Below are 19,353 nucleotides of genomic sequence, written 5' to 3' on the forward strand. Positions count from 1 at the left end.
AGCCGCTCCCGGCTCTCTGACCCACAAGCTCATGGAACCCAAATAAATGTTCCTTCCTTTTTGAGGCCCCAGTCTGGTTCCTGGCATGAGAAATCACTTGATGAAAAAAAAAATAGTGCTACGGGTAAACGAATCCTCAGGCTGCAGAACCTCTACCTGCCAGACCTGCTGGGAGGGAAAATTCACGAGTCCCTGACACCTGCTCAGGGCTGGTCATGAAGACACCCTCTGCTGCTCCCCATCTGTTCCAAATAAAGTCCACATCACAAGTCACCTGTAGCCACTCGCGTGCCTGAGTCTCCAGAACCACTTGGGAACACGGGGGCCCTAAGCATCCCCTACTTGCCCTCCTGTGGTTGTGGTTACTTGAGTCAGTTTCCAAGACCTTCCACCTGGAAGGGTTCCCTTCCTCCCCCAGCCACAGAGAGCACAGACCGAGCGCAGATGGAACAGGTAAGTTTTATTTGGACTTTCAACTTGTTCAGAGAGCTCAGGGGCCCCACCTCCCCTTTCCAGTCCCCCTTCCCTGTTTCCCCTCCATCAGGGGACACTCAAGGTACAAAGCCATGTGTCCCTGGAGTCCTCAGCCCCTTGCCCCCCACCGACACGCCCCCTCCCTCCCCTGCACTGAGGAGGAGGGGAGGGGTGTGAGGTGGGGGGCCTGGAAGAGTTGGATCAGAATGGTACATGCACTGACAGCAGCAACCACTGCCCCCGCCCGGGCTGAGGCCTGGGAGAGGCTCGCAGTGGAGGAGAGTGGATTCATCGTGGGGCAGCAGGCTCTTGCCTGGGAAGCTCCCCACCTCAGCCTTGGGGACCCCCTGGCCTCCTGCTTACCCGTCCTTCTGAGGGTACGACTCTGAGGTAGATTTCACAGAGGGAATGTGGGTCGCTGGGGTGTGGGAAGGGGGTTAGCTCTTTTGAAGTTGATCTCCACAGCACCCTGGGCCCATCCTCAGGTTCTGGCCTGGGAGGCTGGGCTGATGACATCCACCCAGCTAATGGAGGCTGAGTCACACCTGGGCTCCAGGGCACCTGTGGTGTCAGGGCTTGAGTGGGGTCAGGTCGGGGGGATGCATCTGCCTTAACAACCTGCGCCTTGATGCTGGGGGCTCCAGAGGAAGGGCATGGGCCTGGGAGGCAGACACAGATGGTTTCCCGGCCTGAGGGTCACGGTGCCTCAGGGCAGACTCTTGGGGCCAGATGCTCCCAGTCCTTCAGGGTCCTCCCTCTCCTCTCCCACCCTCCCTATTCCCCAGGGTGGGCTGAGGGGGAAAACAGGGCTGGCCTGCAGGGAATGGCAAGAAACAAGATGCCTCCTTCCGCCGGGGGTGGGGGGGGGCCCATGCCACGAGCTCCAACCTGGCCAGGGGACGGAGGAACCGGCATCAGCGTGCAGGGCACGCTCTGGGACCCACAGGGAGGCACTCCCTGGACAGAGCACAGCCTGAGAAAGGCGGCCATCTGGGTAGGGGCTGGGGGAGCTTCTGGAGTCTTCTGATACCCTCCCCTCCCCCAGGCCCAAGCACTAGACACCTTCTAGGATCCAACTGTTTGAGAACAGAAAGGCAGAAGGAGAGGCTGGGTAGTATACGCCCCTCCCCATCCCGGCCCATCCCACCTCCCCAGCAGAAGCCAGGGAGCTGGGGAGAGCCTCAGCTGACCTCCCAGGAAGAGCCAGGGCTGAGTGGTGCCTGGACCAGGGAAGATGGCACACACGTTGACTCAGTAGCTAGTGGAGGTATCTGGGGGTCGCAAGGGGCACTGGCCCCCCACGAGATTCATGCAGCATTCAAAGTGAGTGAGTGTTTGGGGGTGATGGGAGAAGGTGGAGAAACTGCCAGTGGGTGGGGGGAGGCACCCTAGATCTTGCTGTTCTCCAGGTGGGAGTCAATGTGTTTGATGAGGGCATCATCTGGGTACCCGACTGGGAAACCCAGCTGGCAGAGGGGGCAGCTGCGGATATCAGAGCCCACTGTCTCCATCAGCAGCTGTGGGGAGAGAAAGGAGTTGTTTATGGTCCACATCCGTCCTTCACAGTCCCCACGTTCCAGCTTGCCCTTTCCTAGGACTCAAGGCAGGGAGTGCTCTGGCATGAGAAGGTGTCTGGGCACTTCTCCTACATCACCCCCTACTGCCCCCCCCAACCACTTTACACCAGTTAAGCACCCACTCTCCCAGTCCTGGGCATGGTGTCCCCAGGTGGTGCTGAACGGGGAGGTAGGTATGCTCAGCCTGCCAGGATATCTGCAGCAGTGAGGGGAGCCAAGACCCAGACATGCCCTCAGAGTGACTCAGACACAGCTCCCTGATAACTCTGAGCAACGGATAACCCTAACAATGTACAGCCCCAAAATAATTTTCTGTCTGACTTTGGAATGTATTTTGGTCCTTCCAGGTGGCAAGGGTTGGCTCTGACATCCAGGAAACTATTTCTATGAAATGATACAGCCCTGAGAAACGGTTGTCTTCTAGGACAGACAGAAAAGGGCAGGGGCTCTGAGGCCTAATGAACAGAACTGAATGAGCGGGGCTGTTCCTGTCGGGACCCAAGACCGGTGTCAGCATGGCCTCCATCACCAATTAATAGATATTTACTACTGAGCCAGGCACTGTGCAGAGTGCTTTGGGTTCCCTGCCTCCCTCTTTAGAATCCTCTAATGGAATCAGATAATAAATCATTGTCCTCATTCTCCAGACGAGAAAACTGAGGGCCGAAGACAAGGAAGTTGCCAGAGGTCCCAAAGCTATTAAGTGTTGAAGTCCAGAATCAAAGCAAAGACTGTCACTCTGAAGCCTGGGTCTTTAACCATGAAACCGAACAAGTTTTAAAGAGTGCGGCCCCAATTCAAGCCAACAAAAAGCCACTGGAGACAGAGGGGGACGAGCGTGGAGTCAAAGGGTGGGAGCCCCGGGAAGCCCCGCCCATCAATCAGGTGCGCAGCCGAGGGCGGGCTCCCGGGTCTGCCTGCCCGGGTGCACTCACGTTAATGGACGGCCAGGACTGCGCGTGCTCGGCGTGGGCGTAGGCGGTGGCGGCGGGCGACTCCGGGACCGGGAAGCCCGCGCAGAACGAGGCGCAGCGGATGGCGCCGGCCTCCGGGCTGGGCGGACTGGCGGGCACGGCCCACTCTTCCTCCTCCGACGGCTGCTTCTCGAAGCGCAGGCGGATGCCCTCGAAGGCGCGCCGCGGACTGAGAGGCCGGCCGGGGCCGTAGAGCTCGCCGCCGTAGGCCCGCGGCTTGGGCAGCGTGGCCGCCTCGGCCTGCAGCCAGGGCGGGGAGGCGCCCGCGTAGCCCGCGCCCTCCGCCATCTCTGAGTAGCTGCGCCGGCCCTGGAAGCCGGCCTTCACGTGGTGGCTGGGCGGCTTGGCGTAGGCTCGCTCGGCCAGCGGCCTGTCCCCGGGCGGCGGGGGCGGCGGAGGCCGGGGCTGCGGGGCCGGGCAGGTGGGGGGCCCTGGGGAGCGGCGCTGCGGGCTGGGGGACTGACAGGGCGGCGGCACCGGCGAGCGGCGCTGCGGGACGGGCGACGGACAGGAGGGCGAGGCCGGAGAGCGGCGCTGCTGGGGCGAGGGGCAGGGGGGCCCAGGGGAGCGGCGCTGGGGGACAGGGGACTGGCACGGGGGGCATGGGGGCGCCGCGCGGGCCGGCGGGGAGTGCGAGGGGCACTGGGGGGCCGGGGAGTGGCGCTGCGACAGCGGCGAGTGCCTCTGGCCTAGAAGAGAAGCGGGACAGGTCAGGTGACAGTGCTGGGGATAGAGGACGTCAGGACTGGGGAGCCCGGGCCTTGCCAGCCACCCGTGCCCACCCACTGTCCTCCCGAGTGGAACGGGCCGGGGCACTGGGGAAGGAAGTGGAGGGTGGCCACTGCTGCCCTCTGGGTCCTCTCACCGCCACTCCGGGCCTGCTCCTGCAGCAGTGTCCTCAGGATCCTCCCCTGCAGCGAACTCAGCTCCCGAAGCCGGCCCAGCTCCTCTGTCAGCTCCGTGTAAGCCAGCGCCAAATTCACCCTGAAGGACACCCAGTCACCTGGGTCAAGGCTTGACTGCAGCCTGCCCTGACCTTGAGGTCAGAGGGCAGAGAGTGGGTAAGAGGAGAAGGGAAGTGGGTTTACTGTCACAGCTGTGGAGGAAGAATGGCCTCTGCCCTGGCATCTGGCCCTCCCCTCGCAGACCCTCCTACCCCCGCTGCAGAAATTCTCTTGGGCATTAAGGGCCACCTCAAAGGGGAACCTCTTCCAGGGGGTTCCCTACACCTTACCTGGGGCTAGAGCAGTGGTTCCCAGAGTATGGGCGAAGGCTGGAGCCCTCAGTGATTTCAAGGGCTCCCTGAATCTGTGTTTTCACTAAGCATTGTCTGTGGCCTGAACACATCTCATACAGGTATGTGTGAATGTGTTTCTAATCTGTGCAGAAACTGTGGTGACAAATAAAACACAGATTCCTCAAAAAGCTGCACTGAATTTATAGTAGCTTTTGTCGCTGTGAGTTTTCTCAAAGTACTCACACTAATAGGGAAGTACAATCTGCGTATGGGGGCAGGGGGCCAGAGGAGTTCTCACCTTTGGAAGATTAGAGACCGCTGTTGCACAGCCTATGAAGAGCCCCATTCCGTAAGTGAAGACATGGCCTCCTGGCTTGGCAGAGGTGCCGACTGATACACTTGAACCCAAGTATGCCTAGGTTCACTGCTTTGCTCCTTTCAGCCTTGCAACTCCCAGGACCACCAGGGAGCCCTTTACCTGGAGATCTCTGTGAACAGCTATTGTGCCCAGCACACCTCCAGGGGGTACCACTCACGTTAAGCACCTAACAAAAGTTGCCTTATTCTGGAACTTCACTGGGAATTCCTCAGACATAGAGATTACCATCGCTGTGTTCGTATTCCCAGCATCTTGTCCAGGATCTGGTACCCGGTAGCTGTTCAGTAAGTCAATATTGAATTGAGCCTCTCTTAGCATTTTTCTTTCTTGTTCCCTTTTTTCTTTTTTGCCAGGCCATGCAGCATGCAATATCTTAGTTCCCTGGCCAAGAATTGAACCTGTGCCTCTTACTGCGGAAGTGTGGAATCTTAACCAGTGGATCACCAGGGAAGTCCCTCTTCTTCCCTTTTTTTCCTCCCATTTCCTGCTCAGGCCTCCAGGGCACCCACTCTCATGGAGCTGGAACAGACTCAGCAAAGACTTCAACCACTTCCTTTTCTCTCCCTTTCTCTTTGGGTCCCTTTGACCCAGAATCACTGAATGAAAGTTACCATTCTCAGCATTGCCCCTCCTCTCTCTCCCACCCCAGCTTGCACACCTCCAGGGAGCCCATCCTGACATCACAGGAGACTGCCATGGCCTTGGGTCACAGCCTGGGAGGCAGGGGATATTGTTTCCCCAGATCTTGCCCCCTCACCCAATCCAGAAGGGACTCTGGAACTTTGTGGAAGTTGGAGCTGGAGGGGAAATGGCAGGCAGAGGCTTGGCCACTCCAGAGGGATTTTGTCTCGGGGAGGCGAGGGGGGGGGTGTGCCCCAGTAGCTGGGAAGCAAGGAGAGGGCCCTGCTCTTATCTCATGGTAATGGGACATGTAAGAGAGGATACATGTGAATGGGAGGGAGCAAAGGGAGGTGTGAGACCAGTGTGATGAGGGAGGAACAGGGCGAGTGAGTGTGTGTGTGTGTATGTGTGTGAGTGTCTCTGACCAACCCCGGAGAAGAGGACGGGAAGTCATGAGGTTAGGGCTTCAGAGGGCAGGAAAAGCCGAGGTGCAGCGGGTAGATGGTGACTGAACTCCCTTGCTCTCGCCTTGTTCTCTCACTAATCCTGGGGCAGAGCTGGGTGGAGGGGGAGCCCCTCCCACAACAAAACGATTTTTAACCCATCTGGGCCAAAGCCAAATTTATTGAGAAAAGGCTGGGATTCTGGGGAACAACCCCACTTTTAGGGAGGGAGAGTGCCCTCCACCAGTCTGAGGTGGACACGAACAGAGGGAAGCAGTCCTTTGGGGAGCCTGTGCCAAGGCGCTGCAGCCTCCGTCCCATCGTATCTCAGCCCATGGTGTCCTGTGTCCCCCACCCTCCCCCTTAGCATGGGTCTGTGGGAAGGAATGGACCACCCTCATCAGACTGAGAGGTCCACTCTATGGCCCATAGTAAATTGGGGACTTCCCAGTGGAAGGCTCCCCGCTTCAAACCAAGGGGATCTGAGGGTAAGAGCTGCATCTCCTCCCTCAGACTGGGGGCCTTCTGGACAAGCATGCTAACCCCCCAGTGGTGAGGGCAGGAGGGGGCTCTGGGCAGGGCACGGATGGAACATCCCCTCTGACGGAGCAGCCAGTTTCTCTCCCCATCTGCTTTCACTGCGTACCTCAGGTGACAGATACAGGTCGTCGCCTTCACACCCTGCCGCAGAGATCTCACCTGCCACTCAGTTGCCAGGCCCCATCTCTCCTCTGCCTGCCTTCCTCCCCTTGTCAGGAGCTACCCCAGTTTCCAGCACCGAGTTCCTGGCACCCTCCTCGCAGCAAAATAGACAAGGCAGCAGGAAATGGAAGGGAGAAGGCCCTTGCCCAGGACACCCAGCCCCTCTTCCAGCTCTGCACTCCGCCCTCCCCCGTGTCCTCCAGGAGCTCCAGGCAGCCCTCAAAACTGCCTCTGAGGCCCTGGGCAAGGTTAGGGGGACCAGACCTGATGCTCCAAGGCGCTGTGAGACCTCCCTCCTGTATTGGGTGACTACCCACCTCAAGATGCCCAGGCTGCTAAATACGCTAACGACCTGAATGACTCATGTTAGAAAACACTGCCAATTCAGTGGAAAAAATCTCAACTTCACAACACAACCAAGAGTTGCATGCGTGCACCTGAATGCACATTCCGCTTCCTGGCCCACACCTGAGTGCTATTTTCCACCATCACGGCTGTTTGGGAAGGCTGGTCAGGTGAACGGCAGCAGATGCCTGCGGCTGGGTGCTTCCTCATTGCTTAAGTTATGGGGGACAAGTTCCGTCTGAGTCTCTCAGAACTTGGGAAGCACCCAGAAAAGAATCATCATCTGTATAAGCCCTTATCAGAGGCCAGCCATTGTGCTAAGAACTTAATCTTCAGGACAACCCTGAAGTGTTAGCCAGCTTGTTACCTCCATGTTACAGATGAGAAAACTGACGCTTACAGAGGTTAAGTCAGTTGACCAAAGTCATAAAGTCTAGTGATAGTGGAGTTGCTGGAATGGGAGCCCTGGTCTCCTAGACGCTGAAGTTGAGAATACTCACTACTCAGCTATCAACTGCCTTCCAAAAGGATCAGGGAAGGGGGAAAGGACAGGTGGGAAGGCAACAGAAGGCTAAGAGGAGGAGAAAGAGGCTGGGGACCTCCAAAGTGGCCTGGGATCCCTGAGCATCACCAGCCCTGCCCAGGGAGGGGAGAGGAAGGTGCTCGACACGTGTGGAAGTAGAAGGACAGAGTTTATATTAAGAGGCCAGCTCAAGATCACAAAGCAGTAGTGGCACAAAGCATGGACTCAAACAGGCTCTTGGCACCTCAGCCTGCTGAGCTGGCACCTCTGGAGAAGCCAGAGTGCAAATGGCAGTGCTGGCAGGAAAGAGGGCTCCTAGCCCCTGTACGCCATTCCACCCTCTGTTGTCTTATCCTTTCATTTTTTCTTTTCACGAATAATTCTGGGAGTTCAAAAACTCATGTGGAAACAATCATCTTCACTGTTATCGATAAAGCGACAGAGATGAGAAAGGTCAGAGACCTAAACGTCTGCCTCTGTAGAAGGCCTCTTTCTGCCCCAAACCAGCTGGGACACACACGGGCTTCTGAGTGCAGTGTCCTCCTGGTTCACTGGGTGCCCTGTGATGCGCTGGAGCCTCCACGAAGATGCAGATGTGGCAGCATCAAGATTCAGGCTAGCACTGGGTCATGGGATTAGAACTAGGGATGGGCTCGAGGTCCGGATTAAGGCTGGAGTCAGGGTCTGATGAGATCATCTTCGGTCAGGACTGGAGACCAAGTTGGGGTCAGGATGAGGGACAGGGTTACAGGCAGGGATGGGATCAGGATCAGAGCTGGTCATGTGGTCAGAATCCCTGGCTGACAGAATCAGGAGGAAAACGGAAATCCAGCATTCCCAGCTCCTCCATCCTTGCCCATAGCTGCCCCTGCTGACCCCCAGCCACCTCACCCTTGCGGGGGCATTTAAGGACCAAACTTTCCACTACCCACAGGCACACCCAGCACTAGTCTTCCCACCCGGCCTGACCCTCAGGGAGGGGACCACAGGCACCGGGCCGTGGAGCGGACTTGAGGTTGCGGGCTGGGGGAGGAGGAAGTCGCTTGCAACAACCCAGCGATCTACCACTTCCTTTCAGGCGCCTTGAGCCCCTTCACTCTCCTCGACCAGCTATGACTTGCGGTCCACAGAGCCTGGCTCTTCATGGCAGCCCCTGCCACGCTTCCAGCTCAGCCAGATGTTCTTTGTGTCTAGAAAGCCTCCCCAGATACAGCTAAATGGAGAAGTTTCACAGCAGGGTTGGAATCAGAGTCCTCCTCCAGGCTGGGGGCCCACAGATCCCAGTTTGCCCAGGGCTTTCCTGGTTGACAGGAGTCACCTGGCAGAATTATTAATAGGGCCTCCTTTCACTTTCAAAAGTGATCAGTCAACAAATTGGGCTGCTCCTCGTATAAGGACCTCATACCTGCACGAGAATTTGAACCATAAAAACACCACAGAAGTGCTATTACCCCATCATTTCAGGACCTGCTTAGTATTTGCACTTAATTTCTCTGATTACTTCTTTGTACCCTGATTTGCTCAGGGGACAACACTGTCACATGGTTTTGGTTAGACTCAAATGAGACTTTATAGGTAAACTGCCTCGCATGGTGTCTGCTGGAATGAGGGCTTGGGGAAACGCCTAGGAGATGGGAGGTGAAAAGGGGAAACCAGTTTTGATCCATTTAAGGAGATACCAGCTCAATGAGTTTGGTTTGAATGAGGGGAGGATGTGGTGTTCCTCATCGAGGGAGAGAGCGTGGGTAAGAGCTGCTCTCTGCCTCCCTGGCAGGGAGAGGGTCAGAGGTGGTTCAAAGCCCACCAACCCCTCAGACCACACTTAGGCGGGCGTGGTGGGCCCCCGACTTCAGAACCCCTCCCCACCCTTGGGGAGCCCCGAGGCTGCAAGTGCTCAGGGCTTCAGTCCTGCGGGCCGGGCGTCCGGGCTGAAGGAAATTTGAAAGGAAGGAAGTAGGGAGGGTGAGAAGCGTGCAGGGGGAGGGCCTGGGCCTGCTGGCTCTAGGGCATGAGACTGAGCGCAGGGCACACGGGGGTCTCCAACTTCCGTCCTGACCCCCCTACACTGCCCTTGACCTCTGTGCAGAGTTTCCATCCTCTCTCTCAGAGTTCACACTTCTCCCCTACCACTAACCGCAGCCCACGCAGAGGCTTGTGGGCGGAGAGAGGGGTGGGGGGGCGGAAAAGCAGCCAGGCTGCAACGCTGAGCCCCCCATGTTGGGGAAAAGGCCTATAGTTTTCCCCTCATCTCTCACGCGGAACCCCCGTCTCCTCACAGGCGCGCCCCTCGTGGGTGAGCCCCCTCCTTCACTGGCCCTGCATCCCCTCACTGAGCCCCTTCTAGAAGCCCCCTCTCCACAACAGCCCTTCCACCCTCAGTGCTAGCCACACCCTCAGGAAGGCTGCATTCAGGACCTGAGACCCTGAGCAGGCCAGAGGAGCAGGGCCATGGGGCTGTACCTCTCGCTTGGCTGGGACCCTTCTGGTCTCCACTCCCATCTCTTCATTATTGCTTTGAGCCCCTGGTCACTGACGGTGGGTCACCTTCAGTTGCCCTTCCCCTGGGCACTGACCACCAGAAGCGGGGCTGACCAAACGGCTGGGAAATCTTGTCCCGAGGTCAGATTTGGAGGATGGCGATCTGGTCTGGATGCCCATTTTCGGAGGAACACTGATGATGGGCTTGTGAACCAGGGGCTGAGATGGGAGAGACTGGAAACCTTGGGGCTGGGGCTGCCTCCAGGCCTGGCCCCTCAGCACCAGGAGGCCTCACAGAGGGGAATTAATAGAGGCAGCGGCAGTAAGGGGAAGGCTATGTGAACAGCCAGGACTCCCACGGTAAAAGTGACGACCACCCCGGAGGCATCCATGCCAAGCAGGGGGAGCACCTCTTGGGATACAGTGAGTTCCCACCGAGGCGTGGGCTGGACTCAGGAACCCCTGTGGCCCCCTCTTTCGCCTTCACACCTCCATCTGGATAACCCACCTTGGCTATTCTCTCCTGGAAGGCTCACATGTAAAATTCCCACGCGCCTGAAGGGTCAGGCAGAAGTAGAAGGAAAGGGAGGGGCTGGTGCGGGGAAAGGAGCTGACAGCAGGTGACTGAGGCCTCCTCAGGTGGGAGGACAGGGGAGGGAGCACTCGGGAAGCAGCTTATTACCAAAAGGAGCTGAGCTTATAAGAAAATAAAACTACCGGGGGAGTGAGGACTTCCTCTGAGAATTAACTCTTGCCAAGCTGGGGCTGTCCAGAGATGCTTGGCCTGAAAGGAAGTGTGAAGCTGGGCAGTCAGGGCCCGGCTGGCTCCAGGGGCAGAGGTCCGGGAGGCCGTGAGGCAGAGTCCAAACCATGGAGACCCAGGGGAGGAGCTGGAGGTCACCTCTGGTAGGACCAGCCCAGAGCAGAGCCCAGCTCCCTCTGGCTAAGAGACAGGGTGGGGATGGGTACCTTGTAGCGGGGAGGTAAAGGGGCTGTTCTGGCCAGGATGAGTGGCCTGGATGGCACGACCTCCAAAGGCATCAGTGGGAGGGGTTCTCTTTTACCCACTCACTCGGCCCCTGGGGATGTGCCGCCTCTTCTCGGCCTCCCCCACATCACCTTCCACTCACATCCCTCAGCAGTGATGGGCCGCTGAGCCTGTGAGGGAAACCTGGGGCCAGTGAGGTGAAATCAGCAAAGCTGAGCCACGCAGCATCCCAGGAGGGGTCCCTGAGATCCGGAGCCTGGCTGTTCAGACTCCAGCCAAAAAGAAATCCTCTCTCTGGGTTCAACCTATTGAGGGAGGCTTCTCTACTGGTCTTCTGGGAGGGAGGTGGATTCAGTGAGCCATAAAGAGAGCTATGGTGTGACTTTAGGGGCGAGCTAGGATCCTAGAACATGTATGTGTATGTGTGTTTTCCGGGTCTGGGCATACAGGCTAGGACAGGCTCTGGGTGCCAGCCACAAGCTGGGGTGGACCCTCTCTGCAGGGGCCCCTAGCAGTGAGGAGTCCCACCCATTAGTCCCACAAACTAGGTTCTCACTCCCCAGCTATCGCAGCTCCACCCAGGTCCTCACCCCAGGGTGCAGGGGGAGGTGAGGGTGCCCCTTACTGACCAGAAGTGGGGAGGAAGGTGAGGAGGCCCAGGGGGTCCTGGAGCCCTGCGTGTGTGTGCTGGAGGGTTGGCTCCTGCCCTCTCCAGGCCTCAGTCTTCCCCACCAATGAAAGGAGGGAGCTTGCGTTATACTCCTCATCTTGTCGGGGGAAGGCTTGGGCGGAAGGAGGTTTGTGCTCTATTTCTCAGAAAGTGGGAGAGGATGAGTTCGGGTGCGGATGTGAGAGGCACCAGGCTCACTGCTGCCAGGCTGCGTGCACCTTCTCCCTGGCTGCCCAGTGCTGCCCCAGAGGCCCTGCTACCAGGCGCTCCACTGACACAGCACCCTTCCCACCTACCACTGCTTTTCTTTAACGGCAGGATCCCCAAGGGACAACCCAGCCTAATATGGTCTAATTCCCGGCTTGCTGCTGCATGAACTCAAGGAAGTCTGTCGTCTGTCCTCTCCCAAGTCTCAGCTTTCTCTCTCTCGAGGTAGGAGACAAGGTACCACAATCCTGAAAGAGACCATCATCTCCTTCCTCCTCGTCAGGGAGGAGCTGGTTAACCCAACTGGCTGGGCCTTGTTACTGGGATAGAAAATGAGTCCCAGAGAGACCCAAAACTCAGCAGGGAACACAACACAGCAGCGAAGCTGCCGAGGAAGTCTCTCTCAACCCGACACCTCGACAAGACACAGGCCTGGGTGCCAGAGAAAGCACAGGGGACCTCCTAGAACCTGAGCACGCCAGAACCTTGCCTCCTTCCCTGTGAAGGAAGCAGAGCCACACAAGCAACCCAAACACAGCCCTGACTGCTTGGAAGAGGTCCCCCAGACAATGTGGAGGGGGAGGAGTGAACCAAAGAGGGAACCCACCCCCTGGGCTGCAGAGGTTAAGAGGAAGAGGATTACAAAGTGACTTACTGATCATCCCCAACTCTTTTCACCCACGCCATGTCCCGCTCCGACTGGTTGGAGGCTAGATCCTAAGGGAAAGATGGAGCAGTCAGACCCCAACCTCACTGGCCTGGACCTCCCTTCTTTACCATTCCCAGGGCTGGTCTGTACTCAGAGAGGAAACCCCAGGTCTCTGTAAGAGTTCTTTCCAGCAGCTCCCAACACTCCACAGAGCTCCACAGGTACCAGAGCAGGGGCCTGGGGTTGGTGCCCCCGCTTTTACCTGGGCCCGGGTCTCCTGCAGCTGCTTCAGCTCCCCCTGCAGCCGCTCACACTCGGCCTGGAGCTGCTCCTCCCGAAGCTGAGCCCCTCGGGCCTCTCCCTGGGCAGCCTCCAGAGCCTCTTCCAGCCGCCGCCGCTCCAGCTCACTCATACTCGGCGTGGCGCCTGGCCAGCCTGCTGCAGAGGAAAGGACAATGTCACGCTGGAACCAGCTGCTGGGCACCCTCCATCCACTCCCAGATCAACACACAGTGAAACAGGTGAGAACTGCAGCATGAGGGTTCCAAGAGAGACGGAGGGCAGCCACCCTAGGGAGACAGATAAACCTCTACTGAGAGCAGAGGGCAACGATGGGCTGAGCTGCATTTTCTATGGGCTTTGGAAGAGTTTCCCTGGTCAGACTCTCCTCCGCAAGCATCCTTAGGGGCCTCTCCTAATCACAACCAAAGACAAGCAGGGGGACTCTGGGTGTGGCCGCCCTCTGCTGGCACATATAGGAATTGCAGGGGGAGCCTGTGAATGAAGGATTTAAGGGCGGGATGTCAGTTGGGAGAATCTGGAGTAATAGTGGTGAGGTGAGGGGACAGTTGGTTAAGGAGAGATGAGGTGATTATGAGAGAAATTTAAGACAGTATAAGTTGAGCACCGAAGAACTGATGCTTTTGAACTGTGGTGTTGGAGAAGATTCTTGAGAGTCCCTTGGACTCCAAGGAACTCAAATCAGTCAGTCTTAAAGGAAATCAGTCCTGAATATTCATTGGAAGGACTGATGCTGAAGCTGAAGCTCTAATACTTTAGCCACCTGATACAAAGAACTGACTCATTAGAAAAGACCCTGATGCTGGGAAGGAAAGATTGAAGGCAGGAGGTGAAGGGGATGACAGAGGATGAGATGGTTGGATGGCATCACCGACTCAATGGACATGAGTCTGAGCAAGCTCTAGGAGATGGTGAAGGACAGGGAAGCCTGGCGTACTGCAGTCCATGGGGTCGCAAAGAGTCGGACACAACTGAGTAACTGAACTGAACTGAATGGGGTGTTGACTAACAATCTAAAACCCTGAAGGTGTCCAATGGCGTTGAAATGGGGGGCTGGCTGGGGGGACTTCGGAATATGGAAATAAGGGGTCACTGAGATCTCACCATGACTCAAGCTGGATCCCCCTCTCAGTGCCAAATAGTGAAGATCCAGATCAGCACAGGGTGGGGCAGGGGCAGGCGGGGGGCTCAGGCTGGGGAAGTCTACATCCCGGAGGCCTTGCTGCTGCCGCAGCTGCTGCTCCAAACCACAGATCTGCCGCAGGTGGGTCTCCACTAGGGCCCGCTATAGTGGGAGAAAAGAGAGTGAGGGTCTGCACCAGGCCAGGGCACCCCAATGGGCTCCCAAAAACCCAAGACTTCCCCATGTCTGGTTATCCATCACCCCTCTAAACTGAGCAGAGGCCCCAGGTCACACATCCCAGCTCCACTCTCCAAGTGGCCATAAGTACGAGGTCCCTCCCATTAACTGCAATGCAGATGTTTCTGGCTACTGCCCCTTACAAGGTCACAGCCCTTCCCTGTCACTAACACACAGAAACACTTCTAAAATCACTCAGCCCCCTATCTGAACACTGCCACCCCCTCAAGAGCATAAAAGCTTCCATTTGTATATGTGACGTAACTACTCTGGGCTTTGTGTACCTCATTTGTAATATGGGGCTAACCACACCTACCTCTGAGGTCAGTTTGTTACAAGAGTTAAAATCAGTAAATACACCTGAAGAGATAAGAATTATGCCTGGCACACAGGTAAGTGCCATGTAAATGTGACTAAGTCAAAGCATTTTTACACGAATGTCCCATAACAGCTCAGCAAGGTTGTTATTATTTGCCCCACTTCTCAGAGGCAGGACAGAAGCTAAGTGACTTGACCCAGGTCATAGCTAGGAGTCAGTAAGAGACCATGTCTCCTGATTGACACCTGCCCACTTGCTCACCCACATGGCCATACCATGACTTAGAATCACACATAGGCCAAGGCCCATCCCAGCAGTCACAAACACTTCCAGTCCCCTCTGCCCTCACCCATACAGCCTTCCAGCACAGTGCTATAGGCAGAGGGTCAACCCAGCATGAGACCCAAACATACACACAGTCTAACAGTGTTCTACAAGGCCACTCACATAGTCATCTTCTGTCACTGTAGAGTCAGGATGTACAGAGTTGCTCACAACTTGTATGACACACACAACCCCACTCACCAGATGTGGACACTCACAGACAGATATGAACACGCGGAGTGCAAACCACAAGCACACAGCCAAGGTCACACCCTCAAGCACCCAGGCTCTCTGAACCTCACCATCTCCCCCAGTTCCGTCTCCAGGTCACTCTTCTCTACGCAGAGCTTCTCGTAAGCCTGGATCATCTCCCCAAGCTGTTCTTCCTGCTCCTTGTTTTTCTGCAACTGGATGAGGCCCAGAGAGGGTAGAGGGCAGCCACAATCAGGCCTACCTTGACTTGGGGGCAGAGCAGCACCCTGTGCCTCCCACCCCCACTGCCAGCACCCAGTGGAGGGGCGGGCAGAGTTGAAGCTGGTATTATGGAGGACCATGGCCATCTATCAAAGAGACAGAAGGCCAGAGGCTGGGGTTGGGGATTATCAGAGATAGATTGGAACAAAGACTCGCAGGGCTCACCTCATGCTGGAACTGGTTGAGCCGTTGCTGCAGGCTGACTTTCTCCACCTCCAGCAGGGAACCATCCTTGATTTCATATAGAGAGAAACCGTGCTCCTCCCCAAAGTCACTGATCAGTGGATACTGCAAATGAGGTAGGCCCTCAGAAGAGCTTCAGCCTAGCTGTGTCCCCATCCCACAACCTGACTCAGAGTTCTAGCCTCTCCCTCACAGTTCCAGTGGGATCTGTTCATCCCAATTCCCATGGCCCAGGAGGCATCTCCCACCAACCAGATCTTTTTTAGATCTAAGGTCTAGCGCTCCTAAGAGGATCCCTCCCGATCCCTTCCTGATTGGTGATAGGCTCTCGGAGTCCCCGTCCATCCAGAGCAGCCACAACCCTCATGAGGGATCCTCGAGTGCCCCAGGCCCCTCTTTCGGATCCCTGGAGTCTCTGCTGGATCTCCAGCAGGCCCTCCCCTGCCACACACACAGTCAGACCCCTATCACCCCCAGGTTCTGACCTTAATCTCGTAGACTTTGAGGCGGCGGCGGAGGGTGGCATTCTCCCTCTCCAGGCCCCCCAGCCTCTCCTTGATGTCTCCGTAGGCCGTGATCAGGGCAAAGTGGGAGGCAGAGCACATGTCCTCCCCCAGTGAGGGGTCTCCAGGGGCATCCAGCCACACCTCACTGGGTCCCAGGGCCTCCTGGGTCAGGATGCTGATGTCATCCTCAAACATGGACTCCATGGCAAGGGCCTGGGCCACAGCCCGCCCTGGGCCTCCTGGGAGAGCAGGAGCAACGGTGGGGAGGGGGGCCCAGAGCTTGTCCCAACACCCCTTGTCCTGACCTGAGGAGCTCTGTGGCCAGCTGAGATGCAGCCTGGTCCTGCCCGTGTCTCACAGCTCCCTCCCAGACCCATCTTCTCTTCTCTGCTGCCCTGGGGAAGGGGCCGGGACCAGAAGCAAGTAAGACTTGCAGGGGACAGGGGGACAAGCAAGCGAAGCCAGAAGCAGAGAAGGACTCTTTCCGAAACCCAAGGAGACCTGTGGACAAGAAAGCGCTGCCTTCCCAGCACAGGGGACCCAGATGAGGCCTGCCTTGACTTACTCCTCAGCCCCCTCCCCACCCCAGGCCTCACTTCCCCAAATACCTCTCTGACAAGCGCCTCATGCCAGGCCTCCGGCACCCCTGGCTCCTCCCTAAGGAAGGCCTAGAGCTTCTGGGAGGGTCAGCCCCACCACTGTCAGCACATCCTCTGCTGGGCCCCCGCCCAACTTCCCAGCTTCCTCCTGTAGGATCCCGGAGTTCAGGAAAAGGAAGCGCCTCCCCAACTCACACTGGGTTTGTGGCAACCTTCCAGGCCCTCCTCACCCCTGACCTGGGACCCACAGGAAGTCCTCGGCCGAGTGTCTGAGGGAACACAGAGGGGAAGGGGGCTCTGGGAGAGGGCCGCCGGGCTCAGGTGAAGAGTGCAGACAAAGAATTCCTAAGCCCGGCCTGTGTGCCTGCACACAGGGAAGTGGGGAGCCCTGGGAGGGGGCAGGAATGACTCAGGGCTCCCGAAAGAGTAGGCGAGGGGGTGCGTGTGTACTTCTTCTGGCCCTGTTTATGAATGTGTGTCTGTGGCTGGCATGTGTGGGGGGAGTGTGTGTGTCTGTGAATGAGTGTAGGTGTGTCATAGTCAATGAGCGCCTTAAGCGGGGATGCAGGCGGGGGTCGGATGGAGGGGGAAGTGACCGGGAGGCCGTGAGTGTTTGTGTGTGCGTGTGTGCACGCGTGCGTGAGCGTGTGTGAAGGGTGGGCACGTTCGGGGCCGTGTGTCACGTGAGGCACTATGGGAATGTCCGAGGTGTGCGCGCGCGCCGGAGCATGTGTGCGCGTAAGAGAGGGGACCCCCGAGGTGTGAATTAAGGCAGTGGGGTCCGCGACCTCCCAAAGCCGGGCAGCAAAAGCCTCGGGTGGAGAGGACTCGGGCCCAGGCCCCAACACCGCCCCGCATTAAGTGCCAGGGAAACGCGTGTGACCGGGTCTGAGTAAGAAGTGTGTGCGCGTGTTTGTAGGGCCGGCCCCACCTTTAACCCTCTCCTCGCCAAGCCTATCCCCTCTCCCCCAGCTCCGCTCACCAGCGCTCACCACACCCCCGACCCCCGGCCCGCCACCTCGAGCTCAACCCCACAAGCTGGGGCCCCGCCGCCTGGGCGGTCGCGACCGGCGGTTGTTTCCTCTGCATTCTCTCCCTTCGGCCCAGCGGCCCCGCGCCAGCGCGACGACAGGCGGATGGGGAAGGGGTGCCTCCTCGGCCCGGGCCCCTTCTGCGGCCCCTTTAAGAGCCGCCCTTTAAACCCCTATAGCTCGGCCGACAGAAATTGTCGCCCCTCCCCTCTCAGAGGCCGAGACTAGGCAGCCCCCTCCCCCACTGCCGCCGGGCCCCGGGCCCCTAGTCCACCTCCCGGGGCCGGGGAAGGGGCTCCGGACGCGGTGCGGCCTGAGACGCGGCGGAGGAGGGGGGAAAGGGGGAATGCGAACGGCCGACGCCGGACCCTTCCCCTCCCCGCTACCCTGGACCGGCGGCGGGCCAACCTCCTCTCCAGCCCGCCCCGCGACCCCCGGGGGCCGGCCCTGGGCGCCGCTCCCCTCCCCCCGCCCAGCCCCGCCGGGACTCACAGCTGCTGCCGGTTCCTGCTGGTAATCGCAGCTTACCCCCTCCGCCTGCTCCCTCCCCAGACGGGCACCGGTGCCCCCACCCCCCTGGCACCGCGCTCCGCTCTCGCCCTGTCGCCGCCGCCGGGTCTCTCCCCACCCCCCACCCCTCCCCCCAGCCCCCCTCCCTCGCTCCCGCCCCGCTCCTCCTCCGCCGCCGCCGCCGCCGCCGCCTCCTCCTCCCCGGCTGCTCCGGGTTTCTCTGGCTGGGAAGGCGCCACGGACCCCGCCGCGGCCACCACCACGTGGCGAGGGGCGGCCGGCCCCCGCCGTGCGGCCCAGCCTGGCCGCGCGCCCGGCGCCCACCGGCTCCCTGCGGCGCGACCCGCGCTCCGCGCCCCCTCCCCGACGCCTCCCCACGCAGTGTGGCGTGGCGGCTGTGTGGGGGCGTCTGCGGACAGCGTAGGGACTCGGGGGGTGCGTTGGGGTTTGCTTTGAGGATGTATATTTTAGGGGAAAGTGAGATTCTTTATTGGATTGTTTTGGTCTTTGCTCTTTTGAGAAGGAAAACATTGGACCTACTCTTCATTGCTCTTGGGGGAGGGGGCATTGCTCTGATAATGAATACAGTAACCGTAGGGTTCAGTCAGATTAGAGTTAAATCGGTAACTTTGGAAATGGGAATGAACTGAGGAGATAAAAGTTCATTAGGAAGGAGAACAGCTTCCCTCTCTCACACACAACCCCCTCCCCCAACACACAGAGGCACCCACAGGCCAGCGAAATGAACAAACAGATTTCACCCTTTCCACAAAGAGTATTTGAGCATCTGCCAAACTGCTGGGCCGGAGTCACAAGTTTTTGTCCCTTTCTCACTGTGTGACCTTAGGCAAGTTACTTAACCCCTCTGAATTAAATTGGAGATAATTCCTGATCTGGGCAACTGTAGAGGAGGAATGGGGATAGGAACTAAAGGTGATCTGTGACTCGTCTCCTCCGGGGTGTTAAAATCTTTTTGGTTATTCCCTGATGGAGTAAAAAACTTGGGCAGAGGCATGGTCAGCCTGGCTGCAGTAGGGAATGATCCGGGAAATTCTGGAGGACTCTGGCTAACTCCTGACAAGCCAACCCTGAAAGCAGGGTATATGGTAAGTCAGGGGCTTTGGGTGGGTTCAGCATTCAGCTTGAAGCCTCGCATCTGGAGAGAAGGTTCAGGCTGCTGGGAACCTGAGCCTACCTTTTTGGCTACTGGAGGAAGGAGTGGTGATGTGGAAAGGACAGGAAAAAAAGGTTTCTTGCTTGCTGTGAGCTTTGAGAAGCAGCAGCAGCAGCAGCAGCAGCTCCCATGTTGCCCCATGGTAGGGAGAAGAGTGGACTGAAGGGTGAACTCCTCCCAGAAGAGCCAGCAGAGGCTCTGTACTCCTTCCTTTCAAAGAAAGGGATTCTCACCCGCTTCCTACCTCCTCCTTTTCCTGCTGTTTTCCCTTCCAGTCTCTTCTGCTAGCCTTTTACAGTCCAGAAC

The 19,353-nt window shown here is 58.0% G+C and overlaps 1 protein-coding gene across 3 annotated transcripts; it reads right to left on the bottom strand.

Annotated features, from left to right (window-relative positions):
* Positions 1-462: 462 nt before the first annotated feature.
* TBKBP1 (TBK1 binding protein 1) lies at positions 463-18,031 on the bottom strand. Of its 3 annotated transcripts, none has more exons than XM_055407689.2 (10): positions 17,856-18,031; positions 15,713-15,972; positions 15,210-15,332; positions 14,873-14,977; positions 13,672-13,852; positions 12,530-12,702; positions 12,274-12,335; positions 3,891-4,009; positions 2,987-3,714; positions 463-1,991 (listed from the first exon to the last, which is right to left on the bottom strand). In XM_055407689.2, exons 2-10 carry the CDS (start codon positions 15,935-15,937, stop codon positions 1,863-1,865), a joined length of 1,845 nt encoding a protein of 614 aa, XP_055263664.1. In that variant the 5' UTR covers positions 15,938-15,972; positions 17,856-18,031; the 3' UTR covers positions 463-1,862. The 3 variants fall into 3 exon arrangements, with proteins under 3 accessions (XP_055263664.1, XP_055263660.1, XP_055263661.1); XM_055407685.2 differs by having other exon boundaries at positions 464-1,991; positions 12,530-12,705; positions 17,856-18,028; XM_055407686.2 differs by lacking the exon at positions 17,856-18,031 and adding an exon at positions 16,342-17,808 and having other exon boundaries at positions 464-1,991; positions 12,530-12,705.
* Positions 18,032-19,353: the final 1,322 nt, after the last annotated feature.

The sequence above is a fragment of the Moschus berezovskii genome, chromosome 20, assembly GCF_049115385.1.
Source record: "Moschus berezovskii isolate FMDL1 chromosome 20, NW_MosBer_1.0, whole genome shotgun sequence".
Classification (NCBI taxonomy): Eukaryota; Metazoa; Chordata; class Mammalia; order Artiodactyla; family Moschidae; genus Moschus; species Moschus berezovskii.